The following is a 27,245-nucleotide window of genomic DNA, read 5'->3' on the forward strand; positions in this document are numbered from 1 at the left end:
CCTGCTCGGCACATCCCTTGGGCATCTCACCTGGTAGGAACTCCTTAAACAAGGCACACTGGAAAGTGCAGCCACACTGAAGTAAGAGCCCAAGCACTAGGCAAGGTCATGGTGATGAAACAGGACCAAAGTACAGTCCAGGGAATGCCCATCAAATCTAAACCCATTCTGCAGAGCAGCAGGGTCCACAGCCAGGCAGAGGTGTGCCTGCCAGAGACCAGCTCCCCTCCAGCACAGCTCAGAAAGGCAGCAGCTCCTCCAGGCTGGGCTCAAACAGGGTGGGAGTCAGGGTGGGGAGGTCACTGGTGAGACACATGAGGATCACCAGGATGGGCTGGTGCCAACAGAGCACTGACAGTAAAGGAAACCTCACTTGTCACCTTGCAGCATGGAGTGACACAGGTGCCATTGCTGTGCAATGTCCAGCAGCTGGAGGAGAGCAAATCCCACCTCTGGAGGGGGCCTTGCTCGCTGGCAGGGGGAAGAGGAAGCAGAAGATCCATCCCCAGAGTAGCATCCCCTTGGATGATGTTTGAGGTAAGAATGGCAGCAGCCTGTGCACATCCCTCTTTGACAAACACTGTCCTGCCAGTGCAGACTCCTGCTGTGACATGGCCAGAGTGGCGCCAGGCTTGGCGTTCACACCACTCCTGTGCTGTCATCTGCCAGCCCTCAGCTCCAGGCTGCTTCGCTGGGCAGTCCTCAGCCTCACAAAGAATGTCTGCAATTGTGACACTTACTGCTGGAGCTGAAGGCTTGAAAGCTCAGTGCCCACTCTTGCAGCATTGCTGAGCTGATGCAGAGAGGGTCTGTGTGGACACCAGCTGCTGCTCAGGGAGAGGAGCACCCAGCTCCCTGGCCGTATCCCTCCAGGAACAGCTGGGCATCTACTGCTCAGATGTGGCTGCTGCTTCTGCAAGCACCTTTGCATGAAATCCCACACCTGAGAAAGGCTGAGGGAGCTGGGTTTGTTCAGCCTTGAGAAGAGAAGGCTTAGGGGTGACCTTATTACTACACTCCAGTACATAGAGGGTGACTAGCAAGAGGATGCAGACTCCTTTTTTCCTGTGAGACCCATGGAAAAGACAAGGGGTGATGGGGACAAGTCACTGCTGGGGAGATTCCCATTGGACTCCAGAAGAAAATGTCTCCTCATGAGAGCAGCCAGACACTGGAATCATCTCCCAGGGGAGCAGTGGATTCCTCTGCACTGGCCAGTTGTAGACTCAGCTCGACAGGCTGCTGGGCCAGCTCGGCTTGATTGCTACCTAAGAAAAGTTGGACCTTGGGGTCCCTTCCAACCTGGCACTCTGGGATTCTCTGAATGACTTTTGCACAAAATTTCACAGCTGAAGATGCTTCCACTGCTGCAGCTGCCAGAACCTGTGCTCTCCACACAGAGCTGAGTGACCACACCATGCAGCTTCCAGCCCTCCTGCAGCTGGCTCACCAGGCAGCAGCCTGTGGTCTCCTGCTGAGCATTGCCTCTTGCAAGCCTGGGATCATAGATCATAGAGATCATAGAATCAACCAGGTTGGAAGAGACCTCCAAGATCATCCAGTCCAACCTATCACCCAGACCTATCCAGTCAACTAGACCATGGCACTAAGTGCCTGGTTCATTCCCAGTGTGTGATATAGAATGACAGAGCTTTAGAGGTTGGAAAGGACCTCCAGAGATCATTGATTCCAACCTCCCTGCCAAAGCAGGACCCCCAAGGGTAGTCCACATGGGAATGCATCCAGGCAGGTTTTGAAGGTCTCCAGAAGGAGGCTTTACAACCTTTCTGGGTAGCCTGCTCCAGTGCTCTGTCACCCTCTCTCTAAAGAAGTTTCCCCTCATGACATGTAGAAGCTGGGAGAACCTCATCCCAGAGACTGGATTTGCATTTCCAGTGGGCAGCTGCTTCAGATTCTTCACGTGTAAGGACAAGCATCCTGCCTGGAACAAGGTATGGCCTGCAGGGCTGAGAATGACAGTTTCAGATGGATCAAATTCCAGACTGGAAGACACACCCTCCAAACAACTGCACAGGGAAGAATCTTTCCAGAACTCCAGCATCTCCTGAGCAGCTGTTGCCTCATGGGTGCTGCCTCACACAGGGACAGGCAACCTCATTGGTGACTTTGTACCTTGGTGTTCCATGTGCCTCCACTCTCAGATTCATAGAGTCATAGAAGGGTTTGGGTTGAAAAGGACCTTCAAGATCATCTAGTTCCAACCCCCCTGCCATGGGCAGGGACACCTCCCACTAGCCCAGGGTGCTCAAGGCCTGGCCTTGAACACCTCCAGGAAGAGAGAATCCACAACCTCCTTGGGCAACCTGTTCCAGTGTCTCCCCACCCTCACGGTCAAGAATTTCTTCCTCATCTCCAGTCTCAATCTCCCCTCTCCCAGCTCAAAGCCATTGTCCCTCATCCTGTCACTCCTAGCCCTTCTCAAAAGTCCCTTCTCACCTCCCCTGCCACCCCTTCAGGTACTGGAAGGCTGCACTAAGGTCTCCACAGAGCCTGCTCTTCTCCAGGCTGTACAGCCCCAACTCTCCCAGCCTGACCCCAAAGGAGAGGTGCTCCAGCCCTCATCTGGCTTTGCTTTGCCCAAGCACTGCTGGACCAGAAAGACATTCAGATGTCCCCCAGAACGAAGCCAAATGTCACCCTTATACCACCCACGACCCCTGGGGTGGGTTGGGAGTGTGCTGGCCAGGCACTGGGAGGAGATGGAGCCCTTCAGTCAGAGGTGCTCTTGTTCCACCCAGTGCTGCTGAAATGCCACCGCCTCTGCTCTCACTGCCACCCTGTGCTCCAGGACCCTGCTCAGAAGAGAGGCATTCGAGTGAGAAGACAAATGTGATCCATGCAATGAGACACTCAGGAGAGGACCGTGGATATGACCCTGTAAGTATGGCAATGTCTTTACTCCTGGGGAGCCTCATGAGACAGCTGGGTGCCCGGAGGGGTTCCTGGAGCTGGAGAGGGAAAAGCAGCATTAGGGAAGGACAGGAGCAGCCACAGCAAGCACTGGCAGCTCCTGATCTTCAGCAGAGCTGAGCAGTGTCTCAGTGTCAGAGGTGAGGAGGTTGAGGTCTCCTCAAACCAGCCCCAGGGCAGAACTCAGCGAGCCAGCCCATGCACTTTCTCCAGCTCTGTGCCTCTGGGAGGGCTTCAGGAGCAAAAGCAAAACGAAATGCCATGGATGCCTGCAGACATCTGCTCTCCTGCCTGGGCCAATAGCTCAGGCAGCACAGAACCTAAGCAGCCACTTCTCTCTCTGCGTGGTTTGAAGGACACACCGAGGGCTGCTGCTTGCTCAGGCAGACAGTATTCTCTCTGCAGAAGCCTCAGCTGGTGCTGTGCCTCTGCTGTTTCCCCAGCAGCTTGGTGCATCACTCCAGTTCCTGGTGCTTACAGCCCACCACGAAGAGCGTTCCACACGGAGCCATGGGCACACACATCTCCTGTGTGATCTGGTAGAGGGGGGTTGGACTGGATGAGCTTTGGAGGTCCCTTCCAGCCCCTGACATTCTGTGACAGTGTGACACAATGTGAGGAATGTCTGCCCTGCATGCACAGGGGCGTGGGCTGCAGTCACCATCCACTGCTCCTGCCCACCAGCACTGTGTGAGCAAAGGGCTGCTTTCTGCTGGCAGGGCTGAGGAGCTGGACTGCTTCTGGAAGCACTGCAGTGTTTAAGTAGGCAGTGGCAGGGGAATTACATGCCCAGCATTAAGCTAATTTAGCATGAGGAGGTTTTGGCTTCATAACTGTGACTCAGCATCAACTGCTGAGGAGCAGGAATCTGTGTCTGAGTGTGGTGTCAACCCTAGAATGGGTTGGAAGGGACCTTGGTGGGGACTTTGGTAGCACACAGTGTGACAGTGACACACCTGAGGGGCAGTTTCCTTCAGAGTTTGGGTTTTAGTCATATCCTGAGGTTTACACACACAGAGAAATTGCTGCTGAGCCCTTCTCTGAAGTTTGCCTGTGGTCAGGGCACCTCAGGGGCTGGGACTGTGCAAACTTTCAGCAGATGAAATTCTGAGGGGAGAACAGAAAGAGATCATATCTTTGGGACAGCTTGCCTAGAGATGTGGTGGAGGACACATCCCTGGAGACATTTATGGTCAAACTTGAAGGCCATGGGCAGCCTGATCTAGTTGGAGGAGTCTCCTTCTCTAGAGACTTTCAAGATGCACCCAGACGTGTTCCTGTGTGACCTGCCCGAGGTGATCCTCCTCTGGCAGGGCAGTTGGGATTGGTGATCTTCAGAGGTCCTTTCCAACCCTTCCCATTCTGTGATTCTGTGCTTCGTTGTCCCTGCTGACTGCAGGGGGTTGGGCAGGATGACCTTTGAGGGTCCCTTGCAACATGATGCCATCTGTGAAGTCTTTGTGGTTGGACAGCACAACAGCAACCAGCCCCCCAGACCTAGGACTGATCTGCAGTGGAGCCAAGACATTTCCCGTGTCTTCATGGGTGAACATCCAGACCCAGGATGTAAAATCTGGTGGGATCTGGGTCATTGCTGAAGGCTGCTTTATGATCTGGGACATCCTAGGATGAGGAGAATGGGGAAGCTTTGGGCTCCATCACTGTCCCCTCTCAGGTGGTCCCGCAGCAGCCTGCAGGTGGAACCTTCTCGCTTGTGCACCATGTAAGGCAAGAGTGACAGTGCCAGGAGAGAGAGCAGGCTGCTTTGCAAGGGCAGCTCTGACTGCAGCAGAGGGCTTGATGGCAACAGCTTCAAGTCAAAATTAGAACCTGAAGCTTCCCCCAGGCTCTCTTTCAGGTCTAGCATGACCATTTGGCTGCGCAGTGGGGTTAGGAGAGGTCTTGGTTGTGGCTTTCAACCCAAAAACCAGAGTGGAGGTTTTGTGCCGTGAAGAAGCACAGATCCAGACATCTTGAAATCCATCTGAGGAAGCAATCTGCCCTGGTAAACCTTGGATGTGAAGAAAGCCTGGGTTTGGCAGCCTCCTGTGGAGCTAACCAGGGCTATGTGAGCTGGCTGGGTGTGGTGAGGTGGAGATTTCCCTCCTGGTTGAAGCTGTCTGACTACAGCTCTTTTGGACAGGGCAGTTCCCTCTGGTTCTGCCCTTTGTAAGATTTCGTGGCTCCAGGCCACACAAACCCTTGGTGCAGCTTTCTAAAGCCCTGTGACCTCAAGTGGGTGACTTCATGGGTGCAGGTGATCAATGCCAAGCCATCATACGTGACTGAGCATGTTTCTGGTGCTTAGGTCACAGTGGCTGCTGAGGATAAAGAGAGTGACCTCTGCAAAGTGCTGTGCATGCAGACAAAGGTCAGAACCTGACGAGTTCCAGCTCATCAGATGATGTCAGAGCCCAAAGCCTTCAGCACAGGCACAGCTGCTAACAGCAGCTCTGCTTCTCTTCTATCCCTTAAAGACCTGTGCCCCCCCCCCCCAACTCACAGATGGGCTGTGGGAGGGTTGTGGCCCCCTCTTAGAGCACTGCAGTGGATCTTGTGCATTGCTCAGCTAATTATCTGAGCTAATCATCTGTTTCCTAGCTTCTGGTTTCCATGCTTATCTGTGGTGTCTGCAAAACATGTCCTGGCACACCAGTGTTGCTGTTGGCACTTTCGGGTGATGACAGAAAGTAATCTTGCTGAAGAATGGGAGGTCCTCTGCAGGCTAGACCCAGCTGGTTTCAGTTCCTCCATTGGCTGCTATTCTGAATGCAGTCTCCTGGTGAGCTGAGGCTCAGGAAGACCAGGAAGAATGTTCTAGGTTTGGAGTTAATGATCTGAAGTTGTCCAGAAGCAGCTGCTTATAAGGAATCTTAAGGGGGTTCCTCCTCACTGTGAAGCAGAGAAGTGTGTTCTGAGCTCATGCATGTCCTGCTCTGTTGGTCAAAGTGCTACCCCTGAAGCCCAACATCACCTTGCCACAGCCAGGCTGCCGTCCTGCTGCCAAAACAGAACAGAAACCTCTTTCATTTCTCCTGTTGGAGATGTTCTTCTGGCTTTAGCAGGCTGTTTGTTAATGATTTGAGGCTGAGTTACTCAGCAGGTGAGCTCCAGCTTCCAATCATTTATTAACTTGAAATGATTTCAAAATTAGCCATGCAAGGAGCCAGCAATGTAACAGAGTCTTTAAAGTCTGGGGGAGATCATCACATTCCCTGCCTGTTGTAAAGAGATCAGCGTTACCCTTTCATTTAGGGGAGGAAATAGCCAGGTTGTGACTTGTTCTTAGCTTTCCAGGCATATAAACAATGTTTGTTATGAAAGATGGGGGGGAAAAAAAAACCTCCACACCAACCCTGCTCTGTGCATGATTGGAGTTTGCAGTAACTCATTCCTGCTGGGTGCCCTTAAAGCCTTCTCCCCCATGTGCTATCTATTCCTAATCTGCTCTGACCAGGCTCCATAAAGAACTTATCAGGTATTTGTGTGACTCAAATGGACTCAAAACCAGGACGTTGGTAGGAGCAGCTCAAGTGTGAGAGTGAAAACCAGAAGCACCCTGGAGCCATGGTCACCAGGCCAGTGTGAAAATAAACCAACACAGCTGGTTTGGCTGGGAAGGAGAACTCTGGCCACCACCAGGTTTTTGCTGCTGTCTTAGCACTGAGATCCTTGCCTGAGCCCAGGTAAGTTAAGGATTGGCTTTTAAAACTTGTACACTTTAAAGAAGCTATCTCTTGTCTTAGCACTGAGATCCTTGCCTGAGCCCAGGTAAGTTAAGGATTGGCTTTTAAAACTTGTACACTTTAAAGAAGCTATCTCTTGTCTTAGCACTGAGATCCTTGCCTGAGCCCAGGTAAGTTAAGGATTGGCTTTTAAAACTTGTACACTTTAAAGAAGCTGTCTCTGAGCTTCCATTAAATCTCTAACCTTGAATTAATCTCCAGGAAACAAAACCTCAGTGGCTGGGAATCAGGTTGGAGTTCGAGTTACACTGAAAGGTTGGCACCATGCTGCCCTGGTGTAAGGTGATAATGGGGGGGGGTTAGATCTAAAGATACTCAGATACCTTCTGGGAGCCAGCAGCTTTATGGGGTGAGCATCCAGCAGGGGGGATAATTGTCAGCTTTGGTGTTATCTTGGTTTGGAGACTTGCAGGTCTGAAGCTGAGACAGGAAAAATCCCACCTCTGTCTTTAAACATCCAGAAGCAATGAGGCAGCTCCAGGGCTTGAGCTTGGCTTGAAGCTCTAAGCTACCACAGCATGGAGCTTCTGTGCTGCTGTGAGCTGAGCAGAAAGCTGGGGCTTGTCTCTTCCCCCGTGTGCTGAGAGGATTCTCAACCTTCCTGAGGAGTGGAATCCTCACTTCAGTTTTTTTCTCAGGTGCAGAGCTGCAAACTGCAGGGCAAAGTGGAATCCCAGTATCTTGAGTGCCCTACAGTGAGTCCAGCTCTTGAGAGCAGCGCTCCAGAGCGGGGATGATGCGAGCAAGAGCTGAGTATTTATGGGTCTGCTTTGCCCTCTCCCTAGCATAAAGCTGTGCAGAGCAGAAGTTACAAATGAATTGACATCAATCCTGGTGTGACAAAATGGCTTTGAAGGCAAAGTGCTCTTCTTGCTCCTCTCTGTGGCTCAATAACTTCCAGTTTCAGGCTTGGTCTTGTCAGTAAGTTGCTTGCTCTGAATGGGTGGGCAAAGAGTGGGAGCTGGGATGGTGTGTGCTGGTTTGGGTGTTTTCTACCCCTTAAACCTCTCCTTGTGCAAGAGCTGCCGAGCTGCAGTGCTCTCTGGCAGACAGCTCTTGCCCAGTGAGTAAGGGTGATAAGGCTCGGTACAGATAAGCACCCCCTGACTCTACAGCTGCATGGGATGAAGCGGCGGAGCTGTGCTGTCACCAGCTCCGTGTGCCGCACGTCCACAGGCGCGACCTGGCTGTGGCTGGGTTCTTCACCCAGCACCCAAGGGCGGTGCGGGGCTGGGGAAGCACAACTGGCTCTATCCTACGGGTTAGGGAGGAGACAGGAGGATGTTTCGGGGTGTCCCTGCCAGCCAGGGATTCCCAGGAGTCAGCAGGTTGCCTTTCGCCGTGAAGTTCGAGATGAAAGCGTTAAGCGGAGCCTCCCCGGGGGTGTGACCCTGGCTAAGGCAGCTCCTGGCGGCGCAGGAGGTGGGGAGGGAGGTAAAGGCTCCCGACGTGCACCGAGCCCTGGGAGTGTCCAGGCCTTCCAGCGCGCCCGGCTCGGCGCTCGGAGCCGCCGGCCAGTGGGCTCCGGGCAGCGGCGGAGGCAGCCGGAGCGGTGCTGCCATGTCTGGGCCAGGGCGCAGGGGAGGGCACCTGCGACTCCTGCTGGGGGGCGAGCAGGTGAGTGAGGCACAGGCAGGGCTGCTCTGCTGGCAGGGTGGGCACAGGCAGCTGCTGCTGCTGGGGGGGTGAGCAGGTGAGTGAGGCACAGGCAGAGCTGCTCTGCTGGCAGGGTGGGCACAGGCAGCTGCTGCTGCTGCTGGGGGGTGAGCAGGTGAGTGAGGCACAGGCAGGGCTGCTCTGCTGGCAGGGTGGGCACAGGGAGCTGCTGCTGCTGCTGGGGGGTGAGCAGGTGAGTGAGGCACAGGCAGGGCTGCTCTGCTGGCAGAGTGGGCACAGGGAGCTGCTGCTGGGGGGGTGAGCAGGTGAGTGAGGCACAGGCAGGGCTGCTCTGCTGGCAGAGTGGGCACAGGGAGCTGCTGCTGGGGGGGTGAGCAGGTGAGTGAGGCACAGGCAGGGCTGCTCTGCTGGCAGGGTGGGCACAGGGAGCTGCTGCTGCTGGGAGGTGAGCAGGTGAGTGAGGCACAGGCAGGGCTGCTCTGCTGGCAGGGTGGGCACAGGGAGCTGCTGCTGCTGGGGGGGTGAGCAGGTGAGTGAGGCACAGGCAGGGCTGCTCTGCTGGCAGGGTGGGCACAGGCAGCTGCTGCCAGGCTGGTGAGCAGGTGAGTGAGGCACAGGCAGGGCTGCTCTGCTGGCAGGGTGGGCACAGGGAGCTGCTGCTGCTGCTGGGGGTGAGCAGGTGAGTGAGGCACAGGCAGGGCTGCTCTGCTGGCAGGGTGGGCACAGGGAGCTGCTGCTGCTGGGGGGGTGAGCAGGTGAGTGAGGCACAGGCAGAGCTGCTCTGCTGGCAGGGTGGGCACAGGGAGCTACTGCCAGTGTGGTGAGCAGGTGAGTGAGGCACAGGCAGGGCTGCTCTGCTGGCAGGGTGGGCACAGGGAGCTACTGCCAGTGTGGTGAGCAGGTGAGTGAGGCACAGGCAGAGCTGCTCTGCTGGCAGGGTGGGCACAGGGAGCTACTGCCAGTGTGGTGAGCAGGTGAGTGAGGCACAGGCAGAGCTGCTCTGCTGGCAGGGTGGGCACAGGGAGCTGCTGCTGCTGGGGGGGTGAGCAGGTGAGTGAGGCACAGGCAGAGCTGCTCTGCTGGCAGGGTGGGCACAGGGAGCTGCTGCTGCTGGGGGGGTGAGCAGGTGAGTGAGGCACAGGCAGGGCTGCTCTGCTGGCAGGGTGGGCACAGGGAGCTGCTGCTGCTGCTGGGGGTGAGCAGGTGAGTGAGGCACAGGCAGGGCTGCTCTGCTGGCAGGGTGGGCACAGGGAGCTACTGCCAGTGTGGTGAGCAGGTGAGTGAGGCACAGGCAGAGCTGCTCTGCTGGCAGGGTGGGCACAGGGAGCTACTGCCAGTGTGGTGAGCAGGTGAGTGAGGCACAGGCAGAGCTGCTCTGCTGGCAGGGTGGGCACAGGGAGCTGCTGCTGCTGCTGGGGGTGAGCAGGTGAGTGAGGCACAGGCAGGGCTGCTCTGCTGGCAGGGTGGGCACAGGGAGCTACTGCCAGTGTGGTGAGCAGGTGAGTGAGGCACAGGCAGAGCTGCTCTGCTGGCAGGGTGGGCACAGGGAGCTACTGCCAGTGTGGTGAGCAGGTGAGTGAGGCACAGGCAGAGCTGCTCTGCTGGCAGGGTGGGCACAGGGAGCTACTGCCAGTGTGGTGAGCAGGTGAGTGAGGCACAGGCAGAGCTGCTCTGCTGGCAGGGTGGGCACAGGGAGCTACTGCCAGTGTGGTGAGCAGGTGAGTGAGGCACAGGCAGGGCTGCTCTGCTGGCAGGGTGGGCACAGGGAGCTGCTGCTGCTGGGGGGGGTGAGCAGGTGAGTGAGGCACAGGCAGAGCTGCTCTGCTGGCAGGGTGGGCACAGGGAGCTACTGCCAGTGTGGTGAGCAGGTGAGTGAGGCACAGGCAGAGCTGCTCTGCTGGCAGGGTGGGCACAGGGAGCTACTGCCAGTGTGGTGAGCAGGTGAGTGAGGCACAGGCAGGGCTGCTCTGCTGGCAGGGTGGGCACAGGGAGCTGCTGCTGCTGCTGGGGGGGTGAGCAGGTGAGTGAGGCACAGGCAGGGCTGCTCTGCTGGCAGGGTGGGCACAGGGAGCTACTGCTGCTGCTGGGGGTGAGCAGGTGAGTGAGGCACAGGCAGGGCTGCTCTGCTGGCAGGGTGGGCACAGGCAGCTGCTGCTGGGGGGGTGAGCAGGTGAGTGAGGCACAGGCAGGGCTGCTCTGCTGGCAGGGTGGGCACAGGGAGCTGCTGCTGCTGCTGGGGGTGAGCAGGTGAGTGAGGCACAGGCAGGGCTGCTCTGCTGGCAGGGTGGGCACAGGCAGCTGCTGCCAGGCTGGTGAGCAGGTGAGTGAGGCACAGGCAGGGCTGCTCTGCTGGCAGGGTGGGCACAGGGAGCTGCTGCTGCTGGGAGGTGAGCAGGTGAGTGAGGCACAGGCAGGGCTGCTCTGCTGGCAGGGTGGGCACAGGGAAGTGCTGCTGGGGGGTGAGCAGGTGAGTGAGGCACAGGCAGGGCTGCTCTGCTGGCAGGGTGGGCACAGGGAGCTGCTGCTGCTGGGGGGGTGAGCAGGTGAGTGAGGCAGAGCTGGAGTCTCTCTCCTGCTGTAGCTGCAGTGTCAGAAGCCAGGTCCTGCACTCTCCCAGGGTTCTGGACATATTCCTCTGGGATACTCTCGGTGCTGGAGGGAAGGAGAAATGCTCAGTCAGAAACCTGTCAGCAGGGTCCTCAGCCTGGAGTAGGCTTGTGTGAGGCTGTGGTGGTTCACCTGGGCAGACAGTGGGCTAGGGGGCAGAAGCCTCAGCTGCCCTGCAGGCAGCCTCAGGCTGGTATCGAGGTGACCTTGTCTGCTCTTGGCGGTAAAAGTGATCTTTGCCAAGGGCGCTGCAGCAGAGAGTGACTTCTGGCAGGGAGGAGGGGTGAGGAGGTGCTGGGGCTCGGTGTGAGCCCTGCTCCAGCAGCACGGTGTGAAGGGAGGGGGTTGGTGCAGCTCCCCCTCCACGTCTCGGCAAGCAAAGGGGCTGTGTGCCCAGAGAATCACCAACTCCCCTTCGGTTTGGCTTAGCAGAGCTCATGCCCAGCCTGTCAGCAGCTGAACCCCTAACATCGTCCTGCTGGTACTCAGCTTCTGAGGGCTGTCACTAAGGCCCAGGCTCACTTCACACAAACGGATGTGGGTCTCAGTTTTGGCTGTGTCCCAGGCACTCCCGTGGGTGGAAAATGACCTGGGTGCACCTGGAGTGGTGCCTGCAGCGCAGAGCTTGGCCCCGTCTGGTGTATTGGGTGTGCATGGTGAGAGCTAATACAGCTCAGCCTTCTGCTTCCTGCACAAGGGACAGCCAAAGTCCCTCCATCCTGACCTGCCGTGGGCTTGAGCAGCTTGGGGAAACCCCGAGGCAAAATCCCTAGGAGGTCCCCTGGGGGGGTTTGGGGTTGCAGTGTCCCTTAGTGGTGGGAGCTCTGCGTAGCTCTCTCTGCAGTCCCCTCCTTGATGGATGGATGCACCAGAAAGCACATCCAGGCTGCTGGGTACAGATTAAGATGCTGCTTGGCTGCTCCTGCTGGGCTCAGCTCTGGGTGTTCCTCTCCTTCAGCTCTCCTCTGCAGATGCCTCTTTCACCCTTGTGTAAAGACCTGCCTGGCTGCTACCTTGGCTTTGCCCTTCCCCTGCTGTCCTGTCCCTGTGCTGGCAGCTTTAGCACGGGAAGATCTCCATCCTTAAGCCCTCTCCTCTGTCTCTCCACAAAGATTTAGTCTTGGAAAAGTATATTTCAGGTAAGACACAGATCTGGCAGGAAGGTCAAGTTCACTCCCTGTGAGCTGTGCTGTGTGCCCTGCTGTGACTCTTGCAGCTTTGGGGCTGTGCAGTGCTCTTGCCTTTGCCTTTTCCTTGGCTTCTCCAACAGTTGCAGTCTTCCTTGCTGCTCGTTTTGCACCAGCCCTGCTTATTTATTCCTGTCTTTCCCCTCTGCTTCTTTTTCTTCCTTCCAAGAGTGTTCCAGGCTTCAGTCAGTTTTCCTCCAAATGTTAAATTTCTTCTTAGTTAAGTCTTAGGTCAGCCAAGGTTCTGCTTTCAAGGCCTTACCTGAGGGAATTGTGCAGTTCTGTTCCAGTTTAATGTAAGGAAGATCCTGGCTGGCAGCAGGCAGGTCAGGAGATGGCTTTAAGTAGGTGGCCACAAGCATATGTTGTTGGGAGGGCTGGGAAATGAGCATGTTAGAGCTCAAAGGGGGAAATGGGGGGGAAAATAACTCCTGTTTGCCTTCTGAAGAGAAGAGGGAAGTGGCACAGGCAGCAATAAAATACTAGGAGGTGGCAGAAAATGTGACAGCTTGGTGGCTTTATGGAGTGCCAGTGTAAACAGCCTGTCAGGAATGGTGCCAGGTCGTTGTGCTGGGGAAGTCACTGCCTGCTCTCAACCCCCAGGGTCTCAGAGTTAACTGAAGTAAGGGTGCATGGGGAAGGGGGTTGCCTCTAGGCTGAGCTGGTGCTGTGGGAATGTCGTGTGCAGAGCTGGTCACAGAACTGAGAAGGATGCAAAGAGCATTTGTGCTTCTGCAGCAGCTGTAGAGGAAAGGCCAGCCTGCCCTCTGGCAGTGAGGGCCAGCAGTGGGAGAAGTGGGTGAAGAGTTGCTTCTCCAGCTTGTTTCTTTGGCAGCACTTGAGTGGCACTCAGAGTTCTGAAGGCAAACGATTTACTCGGGGGTGTAACAAAGCAGCAGCTGAGTGCTGATCTCCTCTGTGTAAAGATCACTGCTCTCAGGCTGCAGAGATCAGCTCTTTCTCTGACATCAGCCCCTTTAAGGTCGAACTCTGCTGAAGGGAGCACAGGCAGGAGCAGTGAAGCGCTGCTGGAGCTGGCTGCGGTCCCTGCTCTGGTTTAAGAGTGGTGACTTTGTGCTGCAGGACATGGCTCGGTGGCAGTGGTGGCATTGGGAGCTCTAGCTGAGTGGTCAGACTTGGTCTCAAGGGGCTCTTCCAACCTGAGCAGTTCCGTGGTTCCATCTGCTGCTAGTGAGATGTTCCTCCCTCTCTGCTAGGGAGCTGGAGTGGCTGCCCAGTTATTCCAGTGCCAAGGTCCCTCAGCATCTCCGCCGCTCTTACACTGCCGTAGGGATCTGATCCAGGTGGGGGGATTAGTCAGCCACACCCCAGGGGATTTCAAGGTGTGGCTGCTGATTCCTGAGCTCATTTGGGAGGCAAAGGAATGACACCATCCCACTGGGCTGCAGCAGTCTCTCCCTTATAGACAAACCCATCTCTGGGCTGGTTGGGCTTTCAGGTGTGCTTTTGCCTTGATGGGTGTCACTCAAAGGCCAGGAGCTGTGTGGGATCCTTCCTGGCTTGTGTTCTTTCAGGGATCCAGCACTGTTAGGAACTCCAGCTGCTCACCTGAACCTCATTTCAGCAGGGCACTTGGGCTTTACAGGTGGTGAAAACTTCCTCTGGGCTTGGGAGGTGAAGATAGAATCACAGCATGGTTTGGGTCAGGAGGACCCCCTGAAGGTCACAGCATGGTTTGGGTCAGGAGGACCCCCTGAAGGTCACAGCATGGTTTGGGTCAGGAGGACCCCCTGAAGGTCACAGCATGGTTTGGGTCAGGAGGACCCCCTGAAGGTCACAGCATGGTTTGGGTCGAGAGGGACCTCTGTGGGTCACAGCATGGCTTGGGTCAGGAGAGCCCCCTGAAGGTCACAGCATGGCTTGGGTCAGGAGGACCCCCTGAAGGTCACAGCATGGCTTGGGTCAGGAGGACCCCCTGAAGGTCACAGCATGGCTTGGGTCAGGAGGGCCCCCTGAAGGTCACAGCATGGCTTGGGTCAGGAGGGCCCCCTGAAGGTCACAGCATGGCTTGGGTCAGGAGGGCCCCCTGAAGGTCACAGCATGGCTTGGGTCAGGAGGGACCTCCAATGTCTCCCTGCCCTTACTGTCAAGAATCTCTTCCTAATCTCCAGTCTAAGTCTCCCCTCCTCTTGTCACTTCAAGCCCTTGTCAAAAGACCTTCCTCTAAAGGTGATGTTGTTTCATGCCAACCTTCTCTCTTTGACTATGGATGGATTCTAAGGCATGAGTTCATCTCCCCCATTGGTGTGATGCCACTTTTGGAGCTAAGGATCAGAGTTTTGAGTGCAGTATTGGTTGCCAATCACAAGTCTGAGTCCCTTCAAGCTGCTTTCCTCAGTCTGCCTTTTCTTCTAGTACCTGAGGGGGAGAGAGGACAGCCAAGGCTCCATGATTAATCCCATTGAAGGAGTCTCCTGGGTCTGGCTTGCTTCCTACCCAGAGTGCTGGGCTGTGTGGAGAGCTGTAAATTACACTGCTACCTAACTTTAATTACAGCCTTGCTCTCTCTTCAGTGCCCCAGCTGCTTGCTCTCTGTGTGTGCTGCAGGACAACACTTCTCCTCTTGCTCAGCTTTACAAACCTGGCTAAGGGTGGTTTGCTGAGTCACTCCTTTTGAGGTGACCCTGGGCCATGCTCTGCCCCTAATTAGCAGATGAATCCTAAGCAGTTAATGGGTTGCAGTTGAACAAGTGGAGCAGAACTGGAGTTGTCCTAATAGTGCTTGAGATTCAAGTCCTGGTGTGTGCAGTACCTGGGATTGGAGGTGCTGGGATACACTTGATGGGAATGGCTCAAGGCTTTTTGTAGTGGGAATGGGGAACACCTGAGTAGTAATAAATACAGAGATGGCATCACTGGCCCTTAGCTTGAGAGTCTGCCAGCCCAGTCCACTTGGCAAGCTGAGGCTTGCTTGTTTCCCTTAGAGACATTACTGGATGGAGTTCTGTTTAACCTTCTCTTTAGGTTCATCTCTTCTGACTAAATGAAGAAAGTGACTATGAAAGCACAGCATCTGCCTTCCCTTGCCATCAACGAGGAGAAGTTCCTAACCAGGTAAAGTATGAAACAGCCCCCAAGGTTTCATGGAGGTGCTGCTTGCTTTCAAGTTACTCCCTACTTACTCATTGCCAGGGGAGCCCACGAGAGCTGAGCCCAGTGATGCAGCCCTGCTGGAGCTGTTCCTTTTGTGCTGCTGCTGATTTGGGACACGGTGCTGCTGGCAGAGCTGCTTAACCTCTGTGACCTTCCATACACCTGGCATACAAAGCATTTGGAGTGTCTCAGATGAAGCAATGGCTCTGGGGGCTTGCTCCTTTGTATGCTGGCCTGTTAGTGAAGCCTGAATCCTGACTGAGGGCCTCTTGCATCACAGCCGTGGGTTCAAGTGCTGCTCAAGTTTCTCTGCCTTGCAACAAGCCAAGGGTTTCAAGAATCCCTAACATTCCACATGCACTCAAGCTTGCTTCCAGTGCAGCTCCCAGGCTCTTGTCCCTCATCTCTACCCTGGGTCCGTGTTCTGTTCCTCCTCTTCCACTTGTGTCATGCAAACCTGCTGATGTGCCAAGCCTGGAATTGCACAATGGCTGGATCAAAAGGCTGACCAAAGCATGTGGGATTGTTTGGCTGGCTGAGCTGCTGTGTCTTGAAGCATAACTGCCATAAATATCTGTGGATAAATGCCTAAGGCCTGGGGAGAGGAGGACACAGGTGAATTGTCCTGAGTTAGTCTTTCAACTGGACCTGTTCTGGGCTCTGGTTTACCACACTTGACCTTGTGCCTTCCTTCTGTCCTGCCTTTCTTCTTGGAGAAAGTGGTGAAGGCAGTCAGTGCTACTCTTGGGGCTTGTCTCTAGGTTGTCCTACCAGTTCCTTAGCTTTGGCCTCCAGGAGCAGCTGCATTTGGTTGTGGTCACAAAGCAGTGCTACAAGCAGCAGCCTTACAGCAGAGCTGCTGACCTGGCAGCTGAGCTCTGGAGGTGTGGGCATCTGCCTCCCTCTTGGTTAGGGCAGGCTTTGGGCACTCCTGGGGCAGATGTGCTTCAGCAAGGCAGTAAGGAGGCTGGGGCAGGTCTTCTTCCTGTGTGGGGCTACAGAGGCCAAGAATGTTCTTTTCAGGTGTCTCTAGTACACGAAGGCACATCAGTGAGAGCTGCTGTTGCATCTCTCCTCAGGGCTCTTCCCCCTGTGGGGTGGTTTGTCACTGCTGGCTGCAGGAGTGAAGCCTGGGGGGACTTATTTGTGCAGACTTCTGTGGAAGTGCCTGGGAGGTTTTTCCAGATGAGGCAAAGAAACCAAGTCTGACATCTTCAGAGCTGGCTCTGTGAAAAGGAACCTGCCTCACTTGGTGCTTTTAGCCTGGGCTTTGTTTTCCCTCTGCAGCCAGCACAGACTAATAGATGGGCCTCAGTGTGATCCAAGTCCTTATTTATTCCTAATCCATCTTCAGGGAACTTACCTCTTCAACTCCTTACCTGGAAGCAGCTTGCACAGTAGCAGCTGTCAACAGAATGATGGCCAAAGCTTTTAAGCTGCACGGAGTCAAAGGACTCCTGCTCTGAGCACCTCCCAAGCAGGGTCAGTGGGTCTGCCACAGCCTGGCTCAAGCAAAACCACAGCCCTCTTAGCTGGCTCTTAATCTGCCTTTGCATCTGGGTGAGGCCTGTGTCCAGGATGTGTTTCATCTTGCTTCCTTTAGCCAGCATAATCCACACTTCACTTGGACCTGGTTCACATCAGTTAAACTTTTGGTGGGATGAGCTGAAGACAATCCCTGACTCAGGAGATGCAGCCTGTGGAGAGCTGTTCCAGCACAGGGCAAGCAGAGCCTTTCACCAGCTGGAATGTGAAGAGCCCAGTGACTCGAAGTGAACATGAAAAATGTTGCTTTGGAGCCCACAAAACCACTTCAGAACCTCTGGGCTGGGAGAGCTGAAGGTTAACCAAGTGAATCGTTCACTTCCAGAGCGGTGGAAGGGAACGCAGTTAGCTGGAGTGCTGCAGCCCTTTGCCTGCCCTTACCTGCTGCTGTGTGAGTTTCCTCTGCACCTCCCCCTGGCATCGGGTGGTGCACACTGCTCTCTGCACCTTGTCTTGGGCCACAGACTGCTGCACCCCCAGCATGTATTTCTGTGTCCTCGGTGAGCTGAGTCAAGCAGTCAGATGCCCTTTCAGCCGAGCATCTCTCCCGTGGGGTTCGGTGGTTATGGGCAGTGCTGGCAGTGCCATCCTGGGGTTGGGTTTGAGGTGGGGGTTTGGTTTGGTTTGACTTCAAAGGGGTGTAAGAGTTGTACCTTCTGATGAGCCATGGGTCCTGGGCAGCTTGGAACTTGCACTGAGGAGTCTGCAGATGCTGTTGGGCCGCGGTTCAGCTGGCAGTGTCTCATACCAGACCAACCCAGGCGTTGTTTGGAAACAAACTTCATGTCTTCACCCTCCACTGTAGGACTGCAATGAACCTTTGCTGTCAGTCACCTCCTCTGGTGCTTGGATTGTCCACGGGGAGGAATTCAGGCACTGCTGTGTAACTGTTTCCCATGCTTAGTTACTGTGCTGTTGGGATTTGCTGCCTTGAAGGACAGGCTTAGTGTTCTAAACGGTGTGAAGAGCATTTCCATGCCTATCTCCATGTGCTGGGGACTCCTTAGAGCTGACTGGGGGCCAGCAGCTGCTCAGCAGTAGCCAGAAGGTGCTTTTCCACAGCTCCAAAGCAATCCCCCCCCCCAGCCTGTGCTTCTGCACCGTGGCATTTATGGTTTCCTGTTGCCAAGGGCTGCGTGGGCAGGTCAGTGGTGGGGCTGTGCACATCTGTTAGCTCAGGTGGGAGTGTTGTTTGCATGGCTGAGAGCTGGGCTTACCCTGCACTGTGCCTCCAGCCTGCTGGGATGCTGCTGCAGCTCTGCACACCCAGGGTTCCAGGCTCTTGGGTGGCCCAGGCTCTGCTGGCATTTCCCAGGAGGTGTGGAAATTGCAGTCAAAAAGGCAGTAACTGAAGTTCCTTCTTGCCAGACAGTGGAGGAGGAGGCTGTGGCCTCCCTGTGTGGTACCTCTGGTTTGGTTGTTTTGAAATCCCAGCACATTTGAGATTTCAGGGCAGATTGAGACTGGAGATTAGGAAGAAATTCTTGACAGTGAGGGTGGGGAAACACTGAGACAGGTTGCTCAGGGAGGTTGTGGCTGCCCCCTCCCTGGAGGTGTTCAAGGCCAGGTTGGATCAGGCCTTGAGCAACCTGGGCTAGTGGGAGGTGTCCCTGCCCATGGCAGGGGGGTTGGGACTGGATGATCTTGAAGGTCCCTTCCAACCCATTCCATGAATCTCTGTTTGCTGTCTGTTGGCAGAGGTTACAGAATCAGTCAGGTTGGAAAAGACCTTTTTGAAGGTTCTCTTTATCTCCATCCCTTCTCCTCTAGGCAAAGACTTAGAGTGAAGCTGGACACTGAGCTGTGTTGCCTGGACGTGCTGCAGCTGTTCTGAAACGAGAGCTGAAAGGCAGAACTCCATGCAAACCCTCCTGTGGGGACATCTGGTGCTAACATAAGGAAGCAAGCTGCAGCCCTGCTGCTTGGGAGGGTTGTTCTGTTTGCTTCTCCCTGCTGACTGCAACCAGTCCAAAGTACAGAGCTGTTCTGGGGCAGTGTCATTAATTAGTCATGGTCTGGTGTGACTTTAATGTCCTCTGTGTGTCAGGCCGTTATAAAAGCACTCAGCTACCATCCCAGTGTCCTGACACAATTCCCCTCCTGGAGGCTGAGGGGGTGACCCTTACCCTGCCCAGGGCTGCAGCCTCACACACCTCCTGCTGCTAGCACCTGGCTCTTCCTGCCAGATGGGAATCCTTCTCTTCTCACCCTTTCTGCTCTGACCTCTTGCAGAGAGCAGCTCAATTCACTTCTGAAGACTTACAACTCCTACTATTCTGACCAGGAAAACCTGCAACTGTCACATAATCAGGTAAGGATCATAGAAACATGGAGCTGGTTCTGGCTGGAAAAGCTCTCCAAGATCATCCAGTCCAACCATCAACCCAGCACCACCATGGCCACTAAGCCATGTGCCTAAGTGCTATGGCCACAGGTTTCTTGAACCCCACCAGGGATGGGGACTCCACCCCCTCCCTGGGCAGCCTCTTCCAACCCCTGACTGCTCTTGCAGCAAAGAAATTGTTCCTCATCCCCAACCTAACCCTCCCCTGGCACAATTCCAGGCTATTTTCTCTCCTCCTTTCACCTGATCCTAGGAAGAAGAGCCCAACCCCCACCTGACTGCAACCTCATTTCCAGGAACTGTAGAGAGCAGTGAGGCTTCCCCTCAGATTCCTCTTCTCCAGAATAACCAATCCCAGTTCCCTCAGCTGCTTCTCACCAGCCCTGCTTTCCAGACCCCTCAGCTTTGTATCTCTTCTGCCCATCAACCAGGATGTTTTCATTAACTGCTGCTTCCTCCTCGACCAGCAGAGCTGTTCTGCCCCTTTACCACCTTCTTGGCACACTGGCTGCAGCAGATCTGTTTGTCTAAGCAGAGCAGACAGGATTTGACTTGCAGGTGTGTCAGGCTGTGGGCATGGTGGCTGGAAAGCCTCCTGCTCAGAGCTGGGCTAACACTGACAGCAGATCAGGTCAGCTGAGGCTTTAGCAAGAGCTGAGGCATGGAGATGACAAAGGCTCTCGAGTGACCTCTTCCAGAGCTGTGTTGGCCTATTATTGTCTCCCTTTGAGGGCAAATCTGTTATTTGGTGGTCACTCCATGCTGCTGCTTCACTCCCTGGTCCTTTGTTGCAGCCAGAGGGAGGCAAACCATTTATTGAAGGGATCTTGTCCATCTCCTGGGGAGTCCGGCACCCCATCAGGCTGAAAGCCCAGGATGAGAAGCAGCTTCCCTCTTTTGTCACCCTGAAGGCAGCCGAGAGCGAGGGTCTGTTCCCTGCTAAAAGGTAACCTGGGGGCTGGCACCAGTGCCAAGCTGAGCTGGGGGGGAAACTCTGCCAGCAGGGCAGTGGTGGAGCCCCAGGGAAGCTGGGGTCAATCTTCCTTTTGCTGCTGAAACAGGGTGGGGATGGGGGATGCAACCTGCTCAGCCAAGGAGCACGGAGTGGTGGGGGTTGGAAGACACCTCTGGAGATCATCCAGTCCAGGGTCTCCTAGGGCAGGTCACACAGCAACACAGCCAGGTGGATCTTGGAAGTCTCCAGAGAGGAAGACTCCACAGCCTCTCTGGGCAGCCTGCTCCAGGGCTCCAGCAGCCTCACCATTAAGTGTCTCCATGTTGAGATGGAACCTTTTGGGTTCCAGCTTGTACCTTTTTGTTCCTGTCACTGGGCACCACCCAACAGAGCCTGGCACCTTCACCTTGACACTTACTCCTCAGATACTTACAGACATGATTAGGTCCCCTCTCAGCCTTCTCCTCTTCAGGCTCAGGAACTCAAGTCAAGGGGAGGTCTGGTTCTTTGCCTTGACCACATCTGCTGGTGCAGGGCACACATGGCCTGCGGGACAGGGGCAGGCTGCTGGGTCAAGTTGTGCTTTGCATTTTGATTTCTGCTGTCTGGAGATCTGGATCTTGAGTAAGCAGGAACTCAGAGTCAGCTGGAGCTGCCCTGACATGCCTTCAGGTATGTGGAGCAGCTCCAGTGCTTGAGCTTGGGTGAACTTTGCCATGCATGGAACACAACCAGGAGCCCTGGCACCTTCGCTGCAGCTGGGTGGATCTCGTTTGCAGTGGGTGTAGGATTGGTGACACTTCCTGCCACTGGGGGGTTGTTCTGTCAGCAGTGACTGACCTGAGGCTCCTCTGGGGAGGTGCTGCAGTGGACTGTGGGGGTATTGACATCAAGCTGAGGCTGAAACCAGCCTGGGTTAATTCCTTGCTCTGGCACAGAACTGGTTTGGACAGCACAGCACTGGAGAGGCAGTGTGGTGACTTACAGTGAGGGTGGGGAGACACTGGAACAGGTTGCCCAGGGATGTTGGGGATGCCCCCTCCCTGGAGGTGTTCAAGGCCAGGTTGGATGAGGTTTGCTGCTCTCCCATGCTCTGTCTAAAAGTGAACAAATGAGGCTGAAGTGTGTTTGACTGTATTGTGACTGTTTGGGCTCAAATTAAATTGAGGGCAGATGGGTTGTTGGTGAATCTCAACACGTCTGGAAAGGTGGAGGCTTAGCTTTGTGCCTCATCTTTGGGCTGCAGCAAGGGCAGTGTGGCCAGCAGGGCAAGGGAGGGGATTCTGCCCCTTGGCTCTGCTCTCCTCTGACCCCACCTGCAGTCCTGGGTGCACTTCTGGAACCCCCAACACAAGCAGGACATGGAAGTGTTGAAGCCAGTCCAGAGGGAGCCATGAAGATGCTCAGAGGGCTGCAGCAGCTCTGCTGTGAGGACAGACTATGAGAGTTGGGGCTCTGCAGTTGGGCATCTGCTGGATGAGCAACCTGGGCTAGTGGGAGGTGTCCCTGCCCATGCCAGGGGGTTGGGACTGGATGATCTTCAAGGGTGGGAACTGCAGGAAGCCTGGAAATCTCTGAGCTGATGAGGAGCCCTCAGCTGTGGCTGTGTTTGGTACCTTAGGGGCATGACACGCTGGGGGGAGTTTGATGACCTGCATCACATCAGCGGGGACACGCTGAAGGCTGCTGAGGCAGAGCCAGGCCTGGAGACAAGTGAGTGCTGCTGTCCTCCTGCTCACCGAGTCCTGCTGTGTGCCCTTGGCCCCTTGGCCTTTGCCTCACACAGAAGCCTCCTCCCGGGGAGGTGCTGGTGAGGGGGCAGAGCAGCCCCAGCAGGGCTGATTCACTTGGGTTTCTCCAGACCACCTGTGCTACCAAAGCCTGACGCTGCAGCCCCAGAGCCAGCAGGACCAGGACTGTGCCACCCTGCCCAGGGCCCGCAGCGAGGCGGCTGTGACACGCAGGAGGAGCAGGGTGCCCACCATAGCCAGGAGGGAAGAGGAGACTCGCAGGTTCTCAATCAATGGCCACTTCTACAACTACGAGGTAGGGAGGGTCCTGCTCTGTGCTGGCAAACCCAGCAGCTGTGCTGGCAAACCCAGCAGCTGTGCTGGCAAACCCAGCAGCTGTGCTGGCAAACCCAGCAGCTGTGCTGGCAAACCCAGCAGCTGTGCTGGCAAACCCAGCAGCTGTGCTGGCAAACCCAGCAGCTGTGCTGGCTGACAGCCACTGAGGATGGTCCTCATGCTCTGCTGGTTTGTTCCTAGACCTCTGTTTTCACTCCAGCCTTTGGATCAGAAACCAAGATAAGGATCAACAGCCAGATGAGGACAAGGCAGGTCATAGAGCAGCTGCTGAGGAAGTTCAAGGTAACTCCTCCTGAGATAACTCTTGCTCCCTCCATGCAGGTGTTCAGAGCCAGGTTGGACAGGGTCTGGGGGCTTGGAACAGCCTGGTCTGATGGGAGGTGTCCCTGCCTCTGGCAGGGGGGTTGGAACTGAATGGTCTTTAAGGTCCCTTCCAACCCAACCCATCCTGTGAGTCTGTTTGCAGGAGTAAGTGCAGCTCTTCCTGGAATGGTAACTGGAGTGTAGTGGGAGAGGATGGTGCCCACCCCAGAAGAGGCCACCTGGGCTGGTTTTAAGTTACATGCCTTTCACAGTGCCTTGGGTCTAGAGAGGTCCCCTTGGGTGTGGAGAAGGCAGTGAGGGAATGATGATAGCTCTGGGAACGCTCCCAGGAAGGGGAAACGGAGCCTTGGCTTGGCTATTAAGAACAGTTTCTTGGCTGCAGGAGTGGTCAGGGGTTGGCAGAGGCTGCCCGGGGCCGTGGTGGAGTCCCCATCCCTGGAGGTGTCCAAGACGCGTGTGGCCATGGCACCCGGGGGCACGGTTGGGTGGCCAGGGCGGTGCTGGGTCGGTGGATGGATGGAGGCAGTGACCTCGGAGGGCTTTTCCCACCCAAACCTTTCTGCCACCCCCGAGGCCGGCGCTGGGGGCGGGGGGGCTGGCGCCGTGTCCCTGCTGCCCTCTAGTGGCAGCTGCCGGCAACTGCGCTCCGGCTCAGCCGCAGGTGTTCTGCTGGGCGCTCAGAAAGCTCCAGGGAGCCAGAGGTGGTGCTCGGGATCGCTAGGGCTGGTGAGCAGCAGCTGAGGGAACTGGAGGTGTTCAGCCTGCAGGAGAAGAGGCTGAGAGGAGGCCTCACTGCTCTCTACAGTTCCTTGAAAGGAGGTTGCAGTCAGTGGAAGTTGGGCTCTTCTCTCTAGTGATGGAAGAAAAAGGAAATAGCCTGGAGTTGTGCCAGGGGAGGGTTAGGTTGGAGATGAGGAACAATTTCTTTGCTGCAAGAGCAGTCAGGGGTTGGAAGAGGCTGCCCAGGGAGGTGGTGGAGTCCCCATCCCTGGTGGGGTTCAAGAAACCTGTGGCCATAGCACTTAGGGGCATGGCTTAGTGGCCATGGTGGTGCTGGGTTGATGGTTGGACTGGATGATCTTGGAGAGCTTTTCCAGCCAGAACCAGCTCCATGTTTCTATGATCCTTACCTGATTATGTGACAGTTGCAGGTTTTCCTGGTCAGAATAGTAGGAGTTGTAAGTCTTCAGAAGTGAATTGAGCTGCTCTCTGCAAGAGGTCAGAGCAGAAAGGGTGAGAAGAGAAGGATTCCCATCTGGCAGGAAGAGCCAGGTGCTAGCAGCAGGAGGTGTGTGAGGCTGCAGCCCTGGGCAGGGTAAGGGTCACCCCCTCAGCCTCCGGGAGGGGAATTGTGTCAGGACACTGGGATGGTAGCTGAGTGCTCTTAGAAGCTGTTTCCAACGCAAGCAGCTCAATGTCTCGATGCAATCCAGTGTCTTCTAACTCTTCCCCAGGCAGGACCCCACTCAGGCCTCTGAGTGGAGCAGCAGAGAGCTGCTGCTGGCAGCGGTGTGCTGGGGCAGGGTGTGTGACTAACCCCTGTTTGTGTCTGGCAGATAGAGAACAGCCCCCAGGAGTTCGCGCTTTACATCATCCACGCCTCCGGAGGTGAGCTGGGCCCTGCTGCTGGCTCACAGCAGCCCTGGGCATCCTCTGGGCCTCTGTGGGACTCACCACAGCCAGCTGGCCTGCTCTGCACACTGTGGGCACGGAGGGGCTCTTCTGGAGACCTTTCTGCTGTAGTCAAAGCCTGCTGGAGATGCCACACCGTGACTGTGGTGCCAGGCTGCTGCTGCAGTGCTCTGGAGCATTTGCACTGACAGTTTGGGTGGTGGTCCTGGGTCCCAGATACCCAACTTGAAGCAGTCATCTGCTAGTGCAAATACTTCCTTCTGCAACAGCTGACTCCTGGTTCTTAAGGGGCAAAGGAGAAGGATCTCTGCTGAAAGGAACAGCTGAAGGGATGGGGGAGAGAAGCTCTAGGCATGGATCTGACCTGGCACATTACTGTGATGATGCAGTGGGCTTTTGGTTTGAGGAGTGGGTCAAGCTTGGCATCAGCCCCTTAACTGCTGTTGTGTGTTCTGAACACCACAACTTTTCTTGTCCCCCCCAGAGAAGAAGCAGCTGAGGAGTGCAGATGTTCCCCTCCTGCACAGGCTCCTTCAGGGACCCTCGGAGAAGGTGGCCAAGTTCTTCCTGATGGACAGGGACGTGGAGGAGATCAGCAGTGATGTATGTCTGCCCCAGCTGCAGGAGCTCAGTGGCTTTCCCAGTTCCTGCAGCTGCTGATGTGTGCTTCTTGTCCTGCCAGGTGGCTCAGTACCTCCAGTTCCACCTCCCCTTTCTGGAATCGATCCTGCGCAGGATAGATGAAGAGGAGCAGCAGGAGATCCAGCAGACAGTTGCAAGGCAAATGGGAGTGGGATAAGTGGGATCACTTTGGGTCCAGGAGAACGTGCCCAGGTGTGGGTTTGTGGCAGGATGCAGGTAGGACACTGCTCTGCCTGCTCAGGTGAAACTCTGTGCCCAGTTCTTACTGTGCCTTCTCCTTGATGTCCCCCTCCCTGGTGGCGCTCACAGCCCAGGCTGGATGGGGCCCTGAGCAGCCTGGGTTAGTAGGAGGTGTCCCTGTGGAACCAGATGCTCTTTAGGGTCCCTTCCAACTCAAACCATTCTGTGACTCTGTGAGCAGCAAGTTAGGATTTGGGCTGAGTTCTTGCAGGTTTCTGTTAGTTAAGAGCATTCCCTCCCCCTCTCTCCCCACCTCAGGTACCTGAAGGAGAAGACCATGATTTGCCAGCAGCTGCACAGCCGAACTGCCAGGAAAACAGAGACCACTGTCTGACCTCAGCAGCCTGCTGGGGTGTGCTGCCTTGCTCCAGGGAACTTTGTCTGTGTCCATGAGGAGCACTCCAAGCACAGTACTCAGAGTGCTGAAGCTTCTCCTGATAACTACACAGCCCCACCAGAGCTCACTGCTCCTCAGTTGTGGAATACAGGCTGGGAACCACCCAAGAAGAGGCATTAAATTCTCTAAGGCAGATGCTGAGCCTAGCTTAAAGTTTGGAGAAGCAATCCCCTGAAGAGCTCAAGGCTTTAAAACCCCCCCTGATGTAGAAGCCACCACCCAGGAGCCCTCTCCAAGGGGACATTTCCATAGGCAGTGTTCATTTCACAGCAAACAGGGACTGGGTGGGCTCCCTTCTGCTAGGGACACTCTGGCTTGTGTTAGGAGCAAGCTCTCCAGCAGAGCTAAGTGGCCAGAGGTACTTGTGTCCAAGACTGCACTTTAGGTGCTCACCTGGCTTCAAACTAACACCTGTGCAAGAGCCTCGAGCCTCACTGGCTCCAGCCCAGGAGATGCTCAACATGCTTAGGCTTTGAGCTACCACCAGAGAAACAGGAATGGAGACTTGCCCCTGAGCAGCACCTCAGCACTCACTTCAAGGTGGGAGGGAATTCAGGTACGTAGATGCTGCTGGGACTGCTCCTGGAGGCACCTCAGTGTTTGGAGCAAGATTCTGTGGGGGTCTGTTGCTGTTTCCTGTTCACTGTTGGGAATGCTCCATGGAGAAGCTGAAGCTCACAGCTGTGCTGGGCTTAGGCTGGGCAGGGACTTTGGTGCAGGCTGGCCCTAGCAGTGTGCAGTAGCTCAGCTCCTGCCTGCCTGAGCTGTGCCTAACGTTAAAGCTGATGTTGTAGAGATGTAAATAAAGCCACTCTGGTAGTTTGCCTTTTTCACCTGGTGTCTTGTGCTTCACCTTGGGTAAGAAACACTATCAGGGAGGAAAAAGCCTCCAGTACCTGAGCACAAGAAAGCTGGAGAGGGCCTTTTTGCAAGGGCTTGTAGTGGCAGGTTGAGAGGCAATGGATTGGAGCTGGAAGAGTGGAGATTGAGACTGGAGATGAGGAGGAAATACTGTGTCCAGTTCTGGGCTCCTCAATTCAAGAGAGATGTTGAGGTGCTGGAAGGTGTCCAAAGAAGGGCAATGAAGCTGGTGAGGGGCCTGGAGCACAGCCCTGTGAGGAGAGGCTGAGGGAGCTGGGGGTGTGCAGCCTGCAGAAGAGGAGGCTCAGGGCAGAGCTCATTGCTGTCTGCAACTCCTTGAAGGGAGGCTGTAGCCAGGTGGGGTTGGGCTCTGCTGCCAGGCACCCAGCAACAGAACAAGGGGACAGAGCCTCAAGTTGTGCAATCAGGGGAGGTCTAGGCTGGATGTTAGGAGGAAGTTGTTGGCAGAGAGAGTGATTGGCATTGGAATGGGCTGCCCAGGGAGGTGGTGGAGTAGCCGTGCCTGGAGGTGTTGAAGCAAAGCCTGGCTGAGGCACTTAGTGCCATGGTCTGGTTGCTTGGCCAGGGCTGGGTGCTAGGTTGGGCTGGCTGAGCTTGGAGGTCTCTTCCAACCTGGTTGATTCTATGGGGAAACACTGGCACAGGTTGCCCAGGGAGGTTGTGTCTGTGTTCAAGGCCAGGTTGGATGGGCCCTTGAGCAAGCTGGGCTGGTGGGAGGTGTCCCTGCCCATGGCAGGGGGTTGGAGCTGGATGATCTCAAAGGCCCCTTCCAGCCCATTCCAGGAGTCAGTGAAAAGGTTGCCTGGAAATGCTGTGGAATAAATCCAGTAGGAAAAGCTTCCCCCTGCCTGAGTTGTTAGTGGAGGAGCTGTAAGTCCTGGGTCTGAGATGAAGAGAAACCAGTGCACAGGAGGTGTTCTTCTGGCCTCTGCTCACAGTTGCTAAATGGAGCCATTTTTGCCACCACCTGAGGTTCAGTAGTTGAATTTCTGCTT

General features: G+C 55.6%; 1 protein-coding gene across 5 annotated transcripts; it reads left to right on the forward strand.

Annotated features, from left to right (window-relative positions):
- The first annotated feature begins 399 nt into the window (after positions 1 to 399).
- RASSF6 (Ras association domain family member 6) lies at positions 400 to 25,321 on the forward strand. Of its 5 annotated transcripts, none has more exons than XM_064149672.1 (12): positions 400 to 537; positions 2,810 to 2,898; positions 15,074 to 15,163; positions 18,980 to 19,058; positions 19,886 to 20,037; positions 21,668 to 21,759; positions 21,908 to 22,092; positions 22,314 to 22,415; positions 24,014 to 24,065; positions 24,574 to 24,692; positions 24,772 to 24,869; positions 25,230 to 25,321. In XM_064149672.1, exons 3-12 carry the CDS (start codon positions 15,093 to 15,095, stop codon positions 25,303 to 25,305), a joined length of 1,026 nt encoding a protein of 341 aa, XP_064005742.1. In that variant the 5' UTR covers positions 400 to 537; positions 2,810 to 2,898; positions 15,074 to 15,092; the 3' UTR covers positions 25,306 to 25,321. The 5 variants fall into 5 exon arrangements, with proteins under 5 accessions (XP_064005742.1, XP_064005741.1, XP_064005740.1 ...); XM_064149671.1 differs by lacking the exons at positions 400 to 537; positions 2,810 to 2,898 and adding exons at positions 6,352 to 6,617; positions 7,316 to 7,598; XM_064149670.1 differs by lacking the exons at positions 400 to 537; positions 2,810 to 2,898 and adding an exon at positions 6,353 to 6,617.
- The last annotated feature ends 1,924 nt before the right edge of the window (positions 25,322 to 27,245 follow it).

The sequence above is a fragment of the Pogoniulus pusillus genome, chromosome 10, assembly GCF_015220805.1.
Source record: "Pogoniulus pusillus isolate bPogPus1 chromosome 10, bPogPus1.pri, whole genome shotgun sequence".
Taxonomy (NCBI): domain Eukaryota; kingdom Metazoa; phylum Chordata; class Aves; order Piciformes; family Lybiidae; genus Pogoniulus; species Pogoniulus pusillus.